The 20,259-nt window shown below is 47.8% G+C and overlaps 1 protein-coding gene across 18 annotated transcripts in view; it reads right to left on the reverse strand.

The window, feature by feature from the left end:
- The window catches only part of SVIL (supervillin), a 153,463-nt gene that overhangs the window by 12,165 nt on the left and 121,039 nt on the right, over positions 1 to 20,259 (reverse strand). For all 18 annotated transcript variants that reach the window (XM_057733352.1, XM_057733335.1, XM_057733338.1 and 15 more), the window contains 9 exons: positions 17,795 to 17,967; positions 16,002 to 16,157; positions 14,378 to 14,514; positions 13,112 to 13,259; positions 12,842 to 12,987; positions 11,435 to 11,610; positions 8,756 to 8,900; positions 8,144 to 8,420; positions 1,617 to 1,768 (listed from right to left, as the gene is read on the reverse strand). In XM_057733352.1, coding sequence (XP_057589335.1) covers positions 1,617 to 1,768; positions 8,144 to 8,420; positions 8,756 to 8,900; positions 11,435 to 11,610; positions 12,842 to 12,987; positions 13,112 to 13,259; positions 14,378 to 14,514; positions 16,002 to 16,157; positions 17,795 to 17,967 — 1,510 coding nt within the window. The remainder of the gene's footprint in view (positions 1 to 1,616; positions 1,769 to 8,143; positions 8,421 to 8,755; positions 8,901 to 11,434; positions 11,611 to 12,841; positions 12,988 to 13,111; positions 13,260 to 14,377; positions 14,515 to 16,001; positions 16,158 to 17,794; positions 17,968 to 20,259) is intronic.

The following is a 20,259-nucleotide window of genomic DNA, read 5'->3' on the forward strand; positions in this document are numbered from 1 at the left end:
TCTCACCGTGAGTTAACTTATTAATCTCAGGGCCCATTCTGCATCATTAAGGGACACTCTCTGGCAATGTTTTCTATTTCCTCAGTGATTTTCCATCCGTTGGATTGATAAAAAATGCAATGCTCCAATTAGATTAAGACTGAAAACTCTAAGGGTGATTTTGAAGGCATGATAAAACCTATTCGTTCACGGCCTTTATCAGAAAAAAAAAAAAAAGCAGTTGAAATGACCCACTATGAGGAATAAATTAACAACTGTTTGTTCCTGAAAGCTATTTGGAAAATATAGTCCACAGTAGAAAATATGCATTAAATACTATTTAGGAAAGAGGACTGGTTCATAGGAACCTGGAAGGCTAAGTGCAGATCTGTTCCTGGAGAAAATTCCTCTGCTCTCTTTCCTGATGCTATTCTTAACTATTCATCCAAGACAGTAAAAGGATCTGCACAGGGTGCTATGGTCTCCGGAATCCCAGAGTAAACTCTTAATTACTAGTAATAAAGGAAGGCACCAAACCTTAAAACGAAATGCTTTCAAAACCCTGACTTAGGGCAGTGGTACCTGCCAGGCATCACGCAGGCCCTGGGGTTTTAATGATGGGTAAGACCAGGACAAACATGGCCTCTTCCATGCTTATGGGGAAAGACAGAGAATCAATAAGTAAACAAAATGAATGCCGTTTCATGTAGGGGTAAGTGCTATGAAAAAAATAAAGCAGCGCAAAGGGACCAACAGAGTAGGAAAATGGGGAGCGATTTGGATAAAACATGGAGGTCACATTCAGACAGAATCATGTAAGGTTCCAGGGGAAGTGTTCCAGGCCAGGGAATCAGTGCAAAGGCCCTGGGGTGGGCGGAAAGAGGGGTATCTAGGAACTGCAAGGAGGTGGGAGTGGCCTGACCAGGTGCAAGATGAGGGAGGTTGGAGGGGGTGCAGGGCTGACCCCAGGAGACCCTCAGATGGTAGTCCGAGTGTGATGGAGAACAAGGAGGGGCACCATGCTACGTGTCCTAGAAAAAGCACTCAGCCTGCTGTGAGGAACACATGACAGGAAGACTCGATTTTCACATCAATCTCTGATATTTCCTTAGGGCGGATTTGTGAAAGTGGAATCACTCATCAAAGTGTATGAGCATTTTAAGGTTCCTAGGCCAAAGCTGCTTTTCAGGATGGCTGTTTCAGTTTATACTTCCTAGTGGAAGCAGGCATGGGTGCCCATCCTTCTGAATCCTTGCCAACCCTGGATTCATTCATTTAAAAACTCTGCCATTTTAGGAGTGGAAAATGGCATCTCTTTGTTTTATTTGTAATTCCTTGATGATCAGTTAAGTGGAAACTTAAAAAAAAAAAAAAACACCCATGGGCTCTTTGTCCTTGTCTTGTGGATTTACTATTTGCAGGAATACTTTAAGGTCATATTACAAGAGGTCTGTCTTCCTGGTGAGGAGGTGGGGAGACGAAAGGTGAAGCAGAGCCTGACATCTGGAGAAGCCGGACCAGGACTAAAGGGGCTTTGGACGATGCTGTCTTTGTGTTTAGGGGGCCAGGCCACACACCCTCAGTCTCCTGGAAAGGCTGTCTCCTTCACCTCCACCCCATCTGCCTCCAGGACTCACCTGGGCTCCCCTTTCCTCGTCCAGCTCCACCGTCATCAGAGCCGACGTGCCCTTCTCACTCACAGTCGACTGCCGGCCTTGCCAGAAGAAGTAGACACACTTCTCTTTGCCGGCCACCCTGACTGGGTGCTCCCCCTTCTGCCGACTTCCCACTGCAAACAAACGGGACAGCAGAACGTGGGGTGAGCAGCGGACAAACCCCAAGAAGAGTCAGTGCGCAGCTCAGGCCTCCAGGCCCTGTGAGGACAAACAGGAAGGGAGCAGCTCTGGGGCGCAGGGCTGGGGAGAAACCATTTGCAGCCAGAGGAACATCTATCATGGGTTTGGAGGAGAGAGAAACCACCTTTCTTCCAGCTCATGGACCCTGAGCCTCCGAACTGGAGAACGATGATCTGCAGGGCCCTCCTGATACCCTAAGACAAACACCTGCCATCCTGGGGGAGGTGGCAGACCGTCCAAGTGTGTGACAGAGAAAAGCGGGGATGTCAGAGCAGGCCCAGGGGCTCCCGAAGACACAAACACACTTTCCACATGACGCCATCCTTTGGCAGAAGATCAGCTGGGGGAGAAAAGATATTGCAAACAACTGCTGGGCCAGCGCTAAGCACAGAGGAAAAAATACAGTCTGCTAAGACGATTCTAGTTAAAAAAACACTTTGGAGTCTCCAAGTTGTGTCGGAAAGCGGAGAGAGAAATTGCTGACCTATCGCTTTCACAAAATAATCTGGGATTTAAATGATACTGGCCACCGGGGCTGCAGCCAGGATGAGGGGCTGGTCACCGTCTGGGAACTTGCAGGCATTGGACAGATGTTAGCAGCGCACAGAACACAGAACCACCCCTCCGGAAGGGCAGTCACGGAAGGTTATTTGGGCAAGTGGTCATTTCAGATACTATTTCAGACCCCAAACTGCCACTTTTAGGAATAGATCTCGCTCCAGATTTCCCTCGTTTGTTTGTTCAGCAGATGTTTACTGAGCACCTACTATGTGCCCAGGACGCTTCGGGATGCTGGGGCTACAGTGCTGAGTGAGGCGACTTCAAGGGGTGGTAAGTGCTGTGAGGAGAGGCCAGGATGTGACGTGGGGAGGGGGGAGCTGCTGGGAGTGCCTGGTGGGGAGGCCTTTCTGAGGAGGTGCGTGAGCAGAGCCTGAATGAGGCGCAATCTTCTAGGCTGAGTGACGTCAGGAGACTAAGTTCTCAACTCAGATGCCCGGGTGGTCGCAGGTGGCTGTGACACCCACACTTCTTAACATTCAAGAATAACTGAGCTTCCCTGGTGGTGCAGCAGTTAAGCATCCGCCTGCCAATGCAGGGGACACGGGTTTGATCCCTGGGCCGGGAAGATCCCACATGTCGAGGAGCAACTAAGCCCGTGCGCCACAACTACTGAGCCTGTGCTCTAGAGCCCGCAAGCCACAACTACTGAGCCCACGTGCCGCAACTACTGAAGCCCGCACGCCTAGAGCCTGTGCTCCGCAACAAGAAAAACTGCCGCAATGAGAAGCTCACGCATCACAACGAAGAGTAGCCCCCTCTCTCTGCAGCTAGAGAAAACCTGTGTGCAGCAACGAAGAGCCAATGCAGTCAAAATAAATAAATAATAAAATAAATCTTAAAAAAAGAAAAAGAATAGTAACTGGATTCTCTGGTTCTCTATGACCTCAATTTTTCTCAGCTCCAATCCCACGGACAAAATCACAGCTGCCTTGAGCTTTGAAGGTAAGAAGAAAGCACATTTATTCCAAGTTCTTAAGAGGTCAGAGGCCATGTTTATGTGATTGTTTTTGCCCTTCAGTAAAGTACTGTACAGCAATTTTCATAAATGATTATGGTAATTCTTAAATGATTCTGACCAAGTTCAGCCCTTAATGCCATCTACCGTGACCCTGAAATGGTCAAGTTTGGGCAAAGTGAATAGGAACTGTCCGTGAGTGGATGACATAGGTCTACACTACATTTGGAAGCCACTCCACTGAAATTTCTGCTAATTTAGGTAGGAACAACAGTTCGCCTTTGATTAGCAATCGCACACTCTTCAAAGTAGTGAAACTTAGTCAGGTCAACTAGATTATTGGGGAGAGACATGCTTAACGCTGATCACAGATCACAGCAGTTGACAGATCTTGGAACTGGTTAGCACTTTGTGTAAATATATGTTCATGCTTAAATAACCAGTGTTTCACATCCTAACATTCTAAAATGGGCTTGCGTGTATGTACCTAAAATAGGACTGTCTTTCCTTAAAAATATTCCATAAAAGTTTTCTTTTGGGATATGCTGAAGAAAATTGCAAGGAAAATTTTCATGACTTTTCCTTGCAATTTTCTTCAACATACCCCAAATTTAATCCTGTGTACAACTGAATTTTTAATTCACTTATTTTTAATTTTAGCAAAGTCAAGGCTAAGCTGTATTAGTAGGATGATTAATACTAAACTGTATTAGTAATCCGTGCAGCCTTGACCCAAGGCTGAATGGAACGTGTTGCTGCATCCTGCCATCCACCCACTTTCAAGAGGAAGTTCATTACCAGGAGTTGTGTTTAGAAGTAACAGAAAACAGGTGATGCTACCACGTGAGCTGCTCATCATGTGGTCTTGTAGCCGAACCCCATTTACCAACCTCCTACTATAGGACTCGGACCCCTGGATGGGGCTTCAGAGTGGCCTGGTGCAGCATCACTGGGTACCTGGAGCCGCCTGTTTTACCTGACCCTGGGTGGACACGAGTCAGGCCCTGCAGCACCTGAGGTGGCCTCTGGGTTAGGACACTGACCACCAGGGCCCTTGGTCTCCCTAGTCTGGAGGCCACAGTTCACTCCCCAAGAAGCATGCTGCCTGGTGTCCGCCAAGAGGGCAACTGTGCTGCGTCTACTGGGGCTGCTGTCTGCTGGGCCTGCCCCAGAAGAGCCCCCCGGAGCTCAGCCCCGTTTGCAGGTGCGGCCCTTGTGGGGTCTAATGTAGGGGCTGGTGTAGGGGCTGCAATGGCCGTCACCAAGGGGCCAGGGCTTCTGTGATGACCACAGGAGCTGCAAATGTCATCGGGCCACGCTGTTCTGCTCCCAGAGGGACGGCCTGGAATCTGAACACTGCCCGGCCTCACTAATCCTCCGCAGCTGGGCTTTATCAACGCTGTCACTTTGCCCATAAAGGTGCTGCTGGATTGGGCTGTGACATGTAGCTTGTGTTCACTGGGGAGAAACACAGCAAGCATTTGCCTGGGTCAAATCAGCATTTCTTGGGCGCCTCCACGTAAATAGTCAAGGAAGGCCTCAGAAATCTGAGATCTAGTTTTCAAATGAATTCATTTTCATATCGTTTTAGTCCTCCATTCACTGACCATGGCTTCTTTTTTTATACCTAACAGCTGAGGTAAGGAAATGACTAAATTTCAAACTGTAGCGCCCTTGTCTGGTTTTGTAAAACATGGAGTCCCTTCCCTTCCTGTATTTTAAGCATGAGAACGGGTGCTTTCGAAACTTGTTCCTTAAAGGTCCCAGGTCCACGACAACAGAGGTCAGTAGATCTTTCCCCACTAAATTCCCTCGTGTTGTCTTTACGGTCAAGCGGCACAGAGGAGTATTCAGCTTGCCAACTCCGCACACACCCAGGAGCTTAAACGCACAACAGAGACCCTCTGAGAACTCCTGTCATTCGGGGTGCCTTCCCGTTACCTCATCTTTAAGTTCCACGCAGGAACTATGCTTTGGCTGCTGAGACCATCAGCGATGATGGTTTCCTGTGCCCTCACGTGAGTAAGTGGCTGGCTCCATGCTAAACGCCACACACCAGATACTAGTACCCTGCGGGCTGGGTATTATAATCTCTGTTTTCCAGGTGGGAATGCCAAGGCTCAGACAGGTTCAGTAACTTTCCCCAAGCTGCACAGCTGGTATGTGGGGCCTGAGAGAAGATTCGGACCCAGGCTATAGGGCCTCCTTGGGGAAAAAAATGGGGCTTTTCGTGTCCAGCCCTGTTCTCTCCTAGCCGTGCGACTCCGGGGGTTTCCCTGTCTGAGAAGTTAGCGTAAGGACAGAACACATCCCTTGGAGCCTCCGTGAGGTACTCAACTAGTGCGGGTGGTGAAGCCCCGAGCTGTGCCTTGCAGGCTGGTGGGGGGGTGGGGCGGCTCTAGGCTCGCAGTCCTCCTGCCCCACCCCCACCGGCCGCTGGGCTTTCCCACTGCCTCCAGATCCAACTCAGTGGGTGGAGCTCTCCTACCCCAGCAGGAGGCAGGCACGTCTCCGGTACCTGCTCCCCTGCCATTTATACCACATGCTTCTGGAAGGCAGGGTCTGAAATATTTACTGACACCCTAAAAAAGTGTCTTATTCCTTAAATATAAGACATGATACTGTAAAACTCCTAGAAGAGAACATAGGCAAAACATTCTCTGACATAAATCGTATCAGTGTTTTCTTAGGTCAGTCTCCCAAGGCAATAGAAATAAAAGCAAAAATAAACAAATGGGCCCTAATCAAACTTAGAAGCTTTTGCACAGGAAAGGAAACCATAAATATAATGAAAAGACAACCTATGGAGTGGGAGGAAATATTTGCAAATGATGTGACCGACGAGGGCTTAATTTCCAAAATATACAAAGAGCTCATATAGCTCAACAACAACAAAAATAAGCAACTCAATCGAAAAATGGGCAGAAGACCTAAACAGACATTTCTCCAAAGAAAACATACAGATGGTCAACAGGCACATGAAAAGGTAAGGTAATCAACATCACTAATTATTAGGAGAATGTGAGTCAAAACTACAGTGAGATACCACCTCACACTAGTCAGAATGGCCATCATGAAAAAATCTACAAATAACAAGTGCTGGAGAGGGTGTGGAGAAAAGGGAACCCTCCTACACTGCTGGTGGGAATGTAAGTTGGTGCAGCCACTATGGAGAACAGTATGTGGGTTCCTCAGAAAACTAAAAATAGAGCTACCATATGATCCAGCAATCCCACTCCTAGGCATATATCCAGACAAAACTATAATTCAAAGATACCTGTACCCCAATGTTCATAGCAGCACTATTCACAACAGCTAAGACATGGAAACAACATAAATGTCCATTGACAGGTGAATGGATAAAGAAGATGTGGTATGTATATATACAATGGGATACTACTCAGCCATAAAAAAGAACGAAGTCATGCCATTTGTAGCAACATGGATGGACCTAGAGATGATGATACTAAGTAAAGTAAGTCAGACAGAGAAAGACAAATACCATATGATATCACATATGTGAAATCTAAAATATGATACAAATGAGCTTATCTACGAAATGGAAACAGACTCACAGCCAGAGAGAACAGACTTGTGGTTGGAATGGAGGTGGCGGAGGGGTGGAGTGGGAGGTTGGGATTAGCAGATGTAAACTTTTATATACAGAATGGATAAATGATAAGGTCCTATTGTAGAGCACAGGGAACTATAGCCAATATCCTGTGATAGACCGTATGGAAAAGAATATGAAAAAGAATGCGTATATGTGTGTGTGTGTGTGTGTGTGTGTGTGTGTGTGTGTGTGTGTGTGTATTACTGAATCACTTTGCTGCACAGCAGAAATGAACACAACATTGTAAATCAACTATACTTCAATAAAGTACATTTTAAAAAATGTCTTATTCACAGAGCGTGTGCTCAGTAAATGCCAGCTGTTGATTCACAGATGTGGATACATTAGGAAAGAAACCACACGGCTCTACGTCTGCAGGCGTTTGAGCAGCTAACAACGGCCCCTGCCCTGTGCCCGGCGGGGCAGCCGCACCAGGATGGCAAGGGGGCTGGAAAGGGGTGAACAAACTCCCTTGGCAGGTGAATCTCGGAGCCACCCAGTGGTGGCATAAGCTGTCTCTAAATGTGTGGGATGAGGGACGCCGTGGACAACGTGACTCATGGCTTCTTGGCAAGAAAAAGGGATTATTTCTCCCAAATCCACTGCTCTCCACCCTCACTGCCTCTAGTGCAAAGCACACCATCACATGGTTTGCTTTGCCATGAACAGGTCGGCACAGATGGGAACCGTGTATTTATCCTGCCAGGTCCACAGAGCGCTGTCAGGGCGCTCGGCCTCAGAGGAAATACTTCTTTCATTTCAAATAAATCTTTTCTGCGTGCATTTACTGTGACGACACCATGTGGTTTCAGCTCTGAATCACCCGGCTCTGTGTTCCTTAATGAATTTCGTTTCAGCAGCACCCAGCCGCATGGTAACTATCACGTGCAGAGAGACCATCACCCTTCTAGAAAACCGCTGGGGACAGGGCAGGGGAGGGGTGCGGGAGGCAGAGGAACCTTACCATGCAAGTCCACCTTCTAGAGGGAAACATCAAGGTTGCTGGCCGTGCGGGTGTGTTAGGAATTCGCCCACGAGGTTTAGGAAGAGGTTCTCAAAGGGAAGGGCTAGGCTGGCCCCCTGCACCCTTGGCTGGGGCAGCAGACACAGCACACACCCCAGGTCGGGCAGCTACCGTCCCCGTGGTGGTGATCGAAGGACACGGGAGTGCTCGCTCACCTGCCGTGCTCACGATGAACTTCCACTTGACCACGTAGGCGTCGCCCTCGTGGAACTGCCCGATGCTCTGCTTGGGGAGCCTGCTGTAGTCGAATTCCAGGATGTGCCAGACATCCACCGACACGCTGGCGATCTCAAACTGCCTCCGGTCGTCCCCTTCCACCAGGCCGTAGCCCCGGCCCACGTTGACCCCGTCCAGCACGGTGCCGGCTGTCGTCTGGGGCACTGGCACCATCCGAGTCACGTCGTAAGGCTTGACCTCCGCCCGCGGGTCGTCCTAGGAGGGGATGCAGAGGTGCTGGGCTGTAGCGTGTCCCGCTCAACGCCGCTGCCCTGGTGATGGGGCAGCCTCAAAGTGCAGCGTTCAGGCTGTCTCAGGGATTTTCAGTGCATTTAAGGAAAGACTGCATTTTGGGGAAAGAGCCACAGTTGTGAATGGGACACCTATACACCTGGAGGCACAAACACGGCTATTTTCACCTCCTGGCGTCAGAATATAATTGGAAGCTGGTTTGCTGTTCTAGGAAATGCTGGGAAAGCTTTTAGCATCCAGGCCACGTTTGCAGGGACCAAACCGAGCCCTGAGGTTTGGGGCTTGATCATCACAAATACCTTGTGCTGGGCAAGTTCGCTGGCGTTCTTCTCATTAGGTCTCTTCAGTTCCGTCCAATCGAGAAATTTCTCTTTGAACAAAATCGTCTCGTTGTGTTCTGTAAGTCTCCCAAATATCGCCCAGTCAGGCCGCCCCTGTCCTTTTCTGCAGGGTGCATGGGGTGGGGGGGTGGACAGAAAAAGAACCGAGATTAAATAAGTCAGGCTGAAACCGAGATGCCCAAACCCAACACACGTGGCTAGTGAGAAACACTCGGAATACGTAAGTGGTACCCAGAATGAATGGTTTGTTTTCACGTATGTGACCCAATAAATGCCATTTTTATTATGTCAGCCAGAAACCTTGCAAGGTTTTGTGTCCCTGGAGCTGCTGTGCCTGAATGTGACGTGATCCACATCAGGACTGGGCTTGCCTTGCATTCTAGCAAATTCCTGTATTAGGCTCCCCCGGGGGCAGTGCGCTGGGCTGGGAGCTTAGCAAAGGCAGGGGTTACATGCGTGTCTCCCTCACCTACTTTGCGCTGCCTGCAGTCACCCGCAGGTGTTCGGCACGTTTCCATCAAGTTAATGAATAGGTGGAGGAACTTGTGCTCACCCTGAATTTTCTGGTTTTTTTGGGTCGTGTTACAACAGAGATCTCATCTCCAGGGACAGGAAATTCTCCTCTGTTCCCTAAATGAACATATTCTCATAGATCATAAAGTGAATTTGTGCATATCTGTCTTTAGGCCACTGGACGGGACAGTGGGCAGGCAGAGCACAGTGATGGGAAAGGAAGCAGCAGAGTCTAGTCGGGAGGCCCGGGACTGTCTCGGGATCTCAGAATCTGATGCTGAGCCTGGAAAACAGCTGACTTAGGAGGAGGCAGAACTGAGAAAAGATGTGCCGAAGAGGGTGAGCCCTGAGGATGAGGTGCAGGTATTTCCCATCCTTCCAGACAAACCCTGGCTTGTGGATTGGGACCATCAGACTGGCAGGCAGTGCTTCCTGGGCCCTGCGGTGGCCCCTGCCCCATCCTGTCCTATTTGGTCCAGACCACAGTTTCTGGCATCACGGCTAAGGCACATCAAGAGGGCTGCCTGTTTCAAAGGGGATTGAAACGATCAGGCACTGTGTGCAAATACTGCCACTGTGAACTCTCACAGGACTTAGGAATCAAACACCAGCAACTATGGAAAATTCAGGACTACCCTGAAGGCTGTGGTCCTTATCAGAAAATAGTGAGACTGTCTTTTATATAAATTCCACTCTGCAGACTTGCTAAGGTGCCTCTAGGAAGAACACTTGGTCTCAGCTTAGAAATGCATCTTAGATGTTGTGAAGTCAGGGAGCAGGCGTGCAGGGCTGCAGTGCGAGGACGTGAAGCTGGGTCCTCCTCTCTTCCATCCCGACTCGCAGCTCTGAGCTGGGGTAAGTCATGACTCTTCGCTACTTTCATCCTCCCCATCTGTTAAGAAGGGCTGGGTGCTCTACCTTGGCTGCACCTTCAAATCCCCGGGGAGATTTTAAGACGTACTGACACACAAGCCCCACCCCACCCGAATCGAAAACACATCTCCTGGGCCAGGGCCGGCACGTGCATTTTTTAAAAAAGCTCCTCAGGTGCTTCTGATCTGGGAGATGTTGAAACCCACTGGGTTAGGTGCCCACTTACCTACTTTCAGATCTTGGATGATGTTGCGACCAAATATAAAGTGCCCATCACAGATTTTATGCTCCAGTATTTTTTTTTTACTATACCAAATAAAATATTCTTTTTAGTCCTAGCTTTAGTCCTTAAAAAACTAGTTGTCTCAATATTAATTTGATGCACTCGCTTAAAAAGGATTTGAAAACTTTTCACCTACACTGACATCATTTTGAATTGTTTCTATAAGAGAATGAATCATAAAACCAATAATTGGATTTTAAAACAGGAAACTAGGTAGGAAAGTTGAAATCTGCATATCAGTTCAATGGAAAACACTAAGAAGCACTTCCAATGTGCCACTTGGTGTCACATCAATTTCTAACCTGTTCTGCAGCACACACAATTTAAAAGCACTTCTTTTTTTCCCCCTGGTGTTAGAAATAAAAAACAACGATCCTTTGCATATAAGAATTCTTATTCTCACCACCATATGTCTGAGAATGTTTTCTGCATTTTCGGCTGATTTGCCAAAACTACTTAAAAAAGTCCAGGAGACTTCAGGAAATACTATAATCATAATCATTATTTCAGTACCACATCCTCTGTCCCCCAAAAAGGGCATCGACATCACCTGCTGCCATATAAGTGGTAGATGCTGGAGTTCAAGGGCTACGCTGGGAAGGTGTGAAATCAGAAGGAGATGCATTGCTTTTGCACCTTCAGATCCATGGCTGAATTCCAGGACCTGGCAAGCTTTTCGGGTCAGCAAGTCATCTGTTTAAACAACCACTATTCATCCATCAGAACAGCACCTGAATGCTGCACATGGCATCGATTTGTTTACTTCAAGAAATGAAATATAACAGGAGCATCTTCCGGATGGCTACACCATCCGTATTTCCGTATCTGTTAGGGAAAAGCTAAAGCACTGTTCTCTTTGGGAATATTCGTGGCACTGCGTCGCAATCATTTATGAAGGCTGAAACCTGTGAAGGGTGATGGTTAAACCCTGTGGCAGGAGCTGCGGACGCCGAGGGCCCCGGCGGTACCTGGGAATGAGCGGATTGCATTCTCCAGGATCCAGGGGGTTGATGTCACAATTCTCGTAGTCAAAGCTTCCGTTCCACAAGTGCTTTGCCAGCTGAAAGGCTATTTTCCGTTGTGCTAATGTGACTTCTTTTCCGTGCCACACGTAAACCTCGCTCCCAAAATCAAACACCAGTACCTGGGGAGATGGCGTGGAAGACATTTGTTAACTTCAAGGGCATGTTCTAGGTGAATCAGGGTCTCTAGTGACTCTGAGTCAAACGGTGATGATTACATCCTAATGAAGCATTCAACACAAACACATAAAGATCTGGCCGCCGGCCACCGCTGCCCTGCGCAGCCAGCCACTGCCCTGTGGGTGTGATTTCTGTCTTGTTGTCCTAAATGCCCAAGTTAACGCCCCCTCCTCTGAACACTCAGGCCACCTAACACTTCTGACTCATAAGAGCTATTTAAGAATGTCTTCCTCCTTCCCGCCTCCCCGACTCCCTTCCTTCCTTCTCCCCTTTCTCCTTTGTCATTCATTCACTTAGCTCATACAGGCTGCTTCACATGGCACTGAGGACCCAGTGATGTCTTTTCTCCCCTGTACAACCCCAGGACCCTCAAGGGCAAAGACCATACTGTACTTGTTAATGTATTTAGTCAGGCTCACGAAGTGTTTGGAATGAATACATGAACGCGATGCTATTTCTTATTTCCATGCCTGTGGTTTGTTCTATGCCTTTCTTCCCAGAATAATTTCCTCTTTCATTTTCAGCAATCCCAATTCTACCTAACTGGAAACTAGGCTCGATTTCACCTTCTCTTTAAAACCATTCCTGATTATTTCTTTTACTGTGACATTGTTTTCTCCATTTAAATTTATCATACAATCAATCTAGCTTTGGATTACATCCTAATAGTCTTCTACCCAATGAAATTTAAAGTCCTTTTGTGTCTTCCACTTTTTTATCGACACTCAGAATACTTAGTGGTGCTGGAAATCCATTTATTAATCTATCTATAGATATTTTTAAAAAGAAATATTTACTAATGTGAGAGAAAAAAACCAGCACACTACTTGGCAAACCCATAAATTATATTTACACCTATTATTCCTGAAACTTAAGAACTGCAAAATATTTCATGTTTATACAAAAATCAAGAGACAAGCTAAGGCATATTTACATTTGGCCTAAAAGAGAAAAGCATGACCCACGCCTCCTCTGAGCAATACTCTGAGTTCTGTATCAGCATCTGAGATGGCAGGAATGGTTTGAAATCACACATCAATAGCCTTTAAAAAGATGTCTCTGGTCTGTGATGAGCACTGACCTGGCTAGCATCTGTCGGGCACCTACCACCTATTTTACCGGGCAGGCTGGGTCCAAGGGCTTTCTAGCTGGAGGGCAGACCACTCACTGTACCTCTTTGGACTGCAGAAGGGAGCACTTTGGAATCTTCCCCCAGTAGTCATCATCGGGAACGAGTTTGTCATCCATCAGGCGGTAAATGCAGTTGGTTTCTATTATGGCCGTTTCATAGAGCTCATCTTCCTTTGGGTCTCCAGCAGCTTTGGGGTAAGAACAGTAAGAGGACATTACATTTCCCACTGGGAGCGGCTGGTTTGGAAGAAGGAAGTAGGAGAGAGGAAAAGGTAGTCGAGTCTTATTCTCTGAGATGCAGTGAACTCTTACATTGGTAACCGGCTTGGCCACCCAGAAGCTTCCAAAAGTCTTTGGCTGCATGAGTGTGTGTATTAATTCCTTCTTCGATAGTTTGGATATAAGTAGCTCTACAACCAAGTTCCCTCTTGGTCTGAATTAAACTTGCGAGTTCTGAGGCCTAAAAAGAGAGAGGAACACAGTTACTTGGGCAGACAAGCCCACGGCCAGGTGGAGGGGCAGTGCTGAAATCGGAGCAGAGAGATGGTGTGTCTGAAAGGAAAACCTTGTGACCACAGGGGCTGGGGGCACTGGTGGTTGGGGACTGTTTACAAAGTCAAGAAAACGTAACTAAAGGAGTGGAGGTATCCATTCTTTACAGCAACAGTTAGTCTTCAAATTCAACAGATCATTCGTGAAGCTTTTTAAAAATACCCATTCCACTACTCAGCCGTAAAAAAGAACGAAATAATGCCATTTGTAGCAACACGGATGTAACTAGAGATTATCATACTAAGTGTAGTAAGTCAGAAGGAGAAAGACAAATACCATATGAAATCACTTATATGTGGAATCTAAAATAGGGCCCAAATGAACCTATCTAGGAAACAGAAACAGACTCACAGACAGAGATCAGACTTGTGGGTGCCAAGGGGGAGAAGGGGTGGGGGAGGGGTGGACTGGGAGTTTGGAGTTAGCAGATGCAAGCTTTTATATATAGAATGGATAAACAACAAGGTCCAACTGTACAGCACAGGGAACTATATTCAATATCCTGGGATAAACCATAATGGAAAAGAATGTGAAAAGAATATATATATATATATACACACACACATACACAACCGAATCACTTTGCTATAAAGCAGAAATTAATGCAACATTGTAAATCAACTATACTTCAATTAAAAATAAATAAAGGGGGGAAAAACCCAAAATAAAAATACCCATTCCCTGGTCTTTTCCCATTAAAATCTCATGTAATAGCAGAACTTCCTAGACACCCGGGATAAACAACTTGGAAGTGATGGGCCAGGTCCTTTTCTCTACAGGAGAAGCAATGAACCAGGACTTCAACCTGGAAGCATAGGTCAGACCCCTTTTAAAACATCCCCCTTGAGCACTTAATGAAAGCTCATTTCGGAGACCTCCTGGAAAATAAATACGACTATCCCCTCTCACTTGAATGAAACATTGGACGTTTGAGAAGCTTTCTAGGGATCTGGCCACTGGAAGAACATTCTACCTGTGTCTGAAGGAGATGCGTAAGGAAACGACTTCTATTCCCCAGGTACCAACCTTTGCCTTCTCTATGACGTTGGCAAACTCTCCGACCCACAGGAAGCAGTGGTGGGGCGAGAGCAGGAGGAAGCAGTCCCCGCTGTTGAGGGAGGAGGCGCGAGGCTCCACCAGCCGCGTCTGCACGTGTCTTCTTCCTGAACACAAGGTAAAGCATCACCATCTTCCCAGAGAGGAGCACTGTCCCACAGTCCCGGCAGGACCGACGGGGAAGCTCCCCACATCCAAAGCATCCCTGCTCCCGACTCTCCATCCTGAACAGTCTTGTCTGCTTACATGAGTTCCCGTGACCCAGGGGACTTAAAGTCATAGCTTTATTGATGACTTTCCCTGGGCGGCACGTTCCCCAAGGTCACCATGTTTCTTAGGACCAGCAGCGGTGCCCTTTTACAGCATGTGTATGGGTTAATTAAGGTTTCCTCCCCCAGGGACATCAGCAAACATCCTTTCACCTCCCAACTCATCTCCTGGTCTCCCTCTCTCCACTCAGCCCACCTCCTACACTCAACAGCCTCTGTGGGCTTGGGCAGGGTGGGGGCCTTCAGAGAGCCTCTTCATCTTAAGTTTTTCTCTACACTGAAAACTTGAGTCTGGAGAGTAATCAGCTTAGCGGCAAGCACTGCCTTGTGCAGCTTCCAACACTTTCTCCTAAATGGTTTCAATATTTCCACAATCACAGATGGTGTGGTCTCTGCGTCACAATGTGGGAATGGAGGCGGGGGGTCTGCACTTGTCACTGGTCTTTTAAATACCCTAGAAAGGACAGTGGTCATGCGGACACACGCTGGAAACCCCCAGCCAAGCAGAGGATAGGTGGTCCTCGTCCTGAGCATGAACCTGCAGCAGTGCCTCCGGGAGGCAGCTAAGTCACCAGGGGAGAGCCAGAGCCCCCCTGGTTGCGGGTTAGGGCTCCTTGCTATAGGAAGAAAGGAAGGTGGGAGGAAGAGAGGGAGGGAGCGAGGAAGGAAGAAGGAAAGAAAGAAAAAAGACGGAGAGAGGAACAGAGGGAGAGAGGGAGGGGGAGAGAGAGAGAAAGAAAGAAAGGGAGGAAAAAAGAGAGACACAGAGAGAGGGACAGAGGGAGGAAGAAAGGAAGGAAGGACAAAAAGGAAGGAAGAAAGGAAGGGAAGGAGGGCAGGCGGGAGGGCGCTGGAGGAGCTAAGCGCCCCCCGGTGCCCCCTTGCTCCCTTATTCCGGAACACCCATCTCCATCCGGCTGCCCCGACTCCCGCTGACCCCAGCGAGGAGGACAGAGTGGAGAGAACATTCTGATGGCTGAGGGGGCATCTGGTGACCGCATGCCGTGTGTGGTCTGGGGCACGGGAAGGGGAGCAGCAGCGAAAGCTGAGATTCTGGAACCAGACTGACCAGGGTTCAAAGCCAGCTCTGCCACTCAGCAGCGGCTGGGACCTCAGGCCCATCACTGAGCTCCACAACCCAGGGTGTAATGTTTCCCACATGGTGGGACTGTGTGACGCTGACGAGAGATGAGGTGGCACCCGGTGGGCTCTCCTAAAGCATGCGTTCCCTTCTCCTTTCAGGCAAGCAGAGGGAAGTCAGACCTCGCGATGTTATCGGACTAGAACCCCTGGTGGCGTGTAATTCTCTCTGCTGCTCTAAATACCTTTAACCTGTAACAGCATCAGCTTCTTGTAGGGCACCGCGCTGTTGTTGGAATTCTGTTCCGTCAGGTTGACGCTCCGCAGGCTGACACTGCTGAAGTTTTCTTTGCTGGCTAATCCCGCCAGGGTGACTTCTGAGAAGTTGGAGTTGGCAGACACTGGGAAGGTCGAAGGAGGAAGCACAGTGCAGGGGAAGCAAGACATTCAGGAGAAATGACAATGTTTATGCTCAGCAATTATGAATAAATGACTCAGGCCTTTTTTCTTTTCCAGTTAATTCTGATGGGGAAAACATACTCCAGTTTGATTAACTACACAGAGAAGCCTTGTGTTAGGAATTAAATGTAGGACTGGAAGTGTTAATGCTTGTTGACAAATGTCACCCTGGCCATGCAGAGAGAGAAGAATTGAGTGACAGTGTGGACCAGCAACATCAGCATAAAATCAGGAGCTGGACTCATTGGCTGCGATTCCACTAAAGCTGTTATAATTCCTAACACTGTTCAGATGTTGAAAATGCATTCCTAAGGGAGGCTGTTAGATGTCTTCCATCCAAAGTCTTTATATGCAGAAAAGCAGGCACTCTGTAAGGCAGGGTTTGGTTCTCATCTTTCTCTGGAGGCTAAGTGAACAACTAGATGATCTCTTGAGATCCCTTGCTCTCAGATTTAAGATTGTAGCAAGATGCTGGATTTTCTGCATGGACCAACAAACGTATATGTGTCCCTGAGAAGTGGAGGTAGAGTTAAAGTACATAAAACTTGTGCCAATAAACCTTTATTTCTCCAGCTAATTGTTTAAAAAAGTATATATGTATATGCTAGAGAGAAACTCAGAAAATTATTTTGCTGGGATGAGGTTGTAACACTGAAGAAATATAACACTACTTGACAATTTGTATGGCATAGAGATTTTGAAATATACTTATTTAGTAAACCAGTTATAATGGAAAGCCTGAACCACTTAATATAAATACTCTTTTTTTAATTTATTTTATTTTATTTTATTGGAATATAATTGCTTTACACTCTTGTACCAGTTTTTGTAAATACTCTATTTCTTAAAACAAACGAACAAAAAACTTTAGGAAGTAGGTTTATGAGTGCTATAGGAAAATAAAAATTATAACAAGAATATTCAGAATTGCAAGACTATGCATGCCATTAGCTCCACTGGGAAAACCACTCTTTCAGAATTGGGACCCCACCTGACTGAGCATATAAAAGCTGATGGCTTAGCCTGAAGTGTGATAGAGAGCCTGGGGCATGCTCCTCCCCCTCCAATCACTGTGCCATCCCAACTCCCCCTGCTCCCCACAGCCCACATCCCAACTCTGAGGAGCCCAAGGGTCCTGTCCAAAACAATGTGAAAAGCACTGGTTTACGAATTGAATAATAATGTAAAAATCTAGGATTAGGCAAAGCAGAGATTTGGGACACTTGCCCATGAGAGATCAAATGATTTGCTCTAGAATAAGATAAAGTGAAGAACTGCTGTGTTTGGAAATGAGTTGAACTGCAAAGCCCAGCAACCTCCCTTTCCTCCAACCTCTTGAAAGAAAACTCAACAAAAGAGGATAATGTGATGTAAGTGAATAGATGGGCCACACTGTAAGCCTTTCACTTCCAAGCAGGGTTTCTGCGGGTGTGCACAGGTGTGTACAGACTTGCTCATTTTTCTTTCACGAGTGTCTCTGAGCACCATTATTGGCCTTTGCAAGGCAGGAAAAGGAGAGGACGGAGTCACCTGCTCACTGGTTCCTGAGCACACAGCTGGGGGCGGTCCTGATACTCACTCTTTTCTACTTTCATTCGCTTTGACTCCATGAAGGCCACGTTCAATCTCTGCTCAGTGTATTCCTGGAGGAGATCTTCCCTTGCTGCCAGCATCTTCAGGGGGTTTTTGGAGGCCTGAACGCGGCGCTTGGGCCTCACTGCACGCTTGTGCTCAGCCACAGAGGACGTCAACCTAAGAGGCGGAGCAGAGTGGGTGTGGCCTGGGGCTGCACCTTCACCCACGCCTGGTGGCTTGCGGGTCTCTGACCTGAAGCAACCAGCTCCACAATTTTATTTCCTAACTTCATTATAAATCTTACAGCTCCTCCTCCTCCTCCCACCACTCCACCGACACAGAGTCAGAGGATCTCGGAGGTGGAAGATTGAAGCCCATTTAGTTCCAGATCCCAGCCAATCCCCAGAGCCCCGCGCTCACCACGCCCTGTGGTCTCCACCTGGAGGAGTGGCCAGTGCCTACGGGGCAGCCCATCTTCCTCCTGGACAGCTCTGAAGGGTGGAGCCCTTCCCTATCATCACCCCCCTACATCCTGATCACTACTCCTGTTGGAACAGAACCACCTCTCTCCTTCGGGCTCCAGCAAGCCCTTGGAGAATGGACAGCCAAGCACAGCTTCTCGATTTCACCCTCTGTCCTCCAGGCTCAATTTTCTCTCCATTTAAGTTTTTCAGTTCTCTCCCCAATTCCCCCATCACTAGCCTGCTCTCAACCCACTGCCCACCTCTGGAAAATAAGCACTATTTTGAAATAAAAGAGGCCCACAAAACCAACTATGACTGTCACACAATTCTCTGGGCCAGAAAACCAGACACGGGGAGAGGCGTGGACCCAGTCACACGGTTTCCCAGCAGATTCCAGCAGCTTTTAATGTCCAAGTGCACAGATCTGTGTACCTGGAGGTCCTCGTCCATACATAACATTGTCGTGTGTGTGTGAACGTACACATCAACGTTTAACTATATGTAATGATGTAAACAATGACATTTGGGTGAGAAGATTGAGCAATGGTTCACTACCCATGTATGCAAATACCCAAAATATTACTTAAAGGTGGAGAATGGCAAATTGTTCATTTTCTTAAGGTAGCAAACTGAAAAAAACTGAACACGTTGAAAAATGCAAACCATGTATCAGGAGCCACTTAAGGAAAAATTTATGATGACCATGCGGACTTCTGGAAGAGACGGCCACTGGGACATATTTATAGGAAACAGATAAATGTGGTGGATGGCTGTGGGTTGAGCTCACCCCACACATTCTCCCTCTTTGACTTTCCTTTGGGGGGATCACCTCCCTCTGCGCCCTGCCCCCTACCCTGGCTCTGCAGGGGGATGCAGAGACCAGCCACTGCTGGCCAATCAGCATCTTCCATCCCCTTGGCCACAATGATGGCTGTAGGGCTGGACGCAGACCGGGAAAATCAAGTCTGGAACTTCTTCTGGGGCTGCTGGGCGGGGCAGCTCCCTGTGCCGTGGATGGCCAAGCAGCTGGACTATAAATCCGGAGTGAGGGGTGACCATCTACCACGTGGTGACAGCCTGACTGAGAGGGAAGCCAGCCCAAAGGAATCAGGCATGAGAGGGACCTCCTTCTGAGCCCCAGAACCTGAGTTCACACCTGCGCTTTTCAAGGAGTGAACCTGCAAATCCCTCTGCGCCTTTCTTCTGCTGAAGTCAGCTGGATTTGCCTTTCTTTGTGGCACCTGCAATCAAAGGGATCCTAACACCATGAACACTTTCCTCAGGTGGTTTAGTCACGCTCCTGCATGAAGAGGGGCCCTGGGACATCACTGAGAAAACCCTCAGATCTATTGATCTTATCCCTGATTGCAGGTTAAGTAACATGTTTCACTGATTTTCTAACTAGCTGGATTCATTGGTGCTCAGGGGATCTAAACAGTTTTCAAAGCTGAGTGACAGTTCGACATTCCAAATGAAGGAAAGGCATAGAAATGTCTCCTAACTGGTGTTACTGAAAAACAATATTCAAGTGAGGTGAAAAAGCCGGTCATGTTATTTTTATGGACCAGGCACATGGTGTGGATGCAAGGCTTTCTGCCGATGGGACATCTGTCCTTGGCACGCAAGCTCCATCTACCCTCTGGTTCTAGAGAAGAGAGATTTTGAGACAGGGTGGGACCTGGGACCCTTTGCTGCAGGGCTTGCACCTGGACAAACGTCTCCTAGAGCCACAAAATACAAAGAAACTATAAGGGACTGAAAACAACTGTGCATGGGCAGTTGGGGCAAATTATGGACAGCAGGATACAAAAAGACCAAAAACCCAAGGGTCACTTCTGACGAGCCGGGAGCAAAAACAGGGTGTCGTGAGCAAAAGCAGGGCGCGTGCCCCCTGCACCAAGGAGGTGGGCAAACCACTTAAGCGACCCCTCGACCTGAGCCCTGGACCCGCCTCTACCCTCACCCCATATAAGGAACCAGCCTGACCCCCTTGGGGAGCGAGCAA

Source organism: Hippopotamus amphibius, chromosome 4, assembly GCF_030028045.1.
Source record: "Hippopotamus amphibius kiboko isolate mHipAmp2 chromosome 4, mHipAmp2.hap2, whole genome shotgun sequence".
Taxonomy (NCBI): Eukaryota; Metazoa; Chordata; class Mammalia; order Artiodactyla; family Hippopotamidae; genus Hippopotamus; species Hippopotamus amphibius.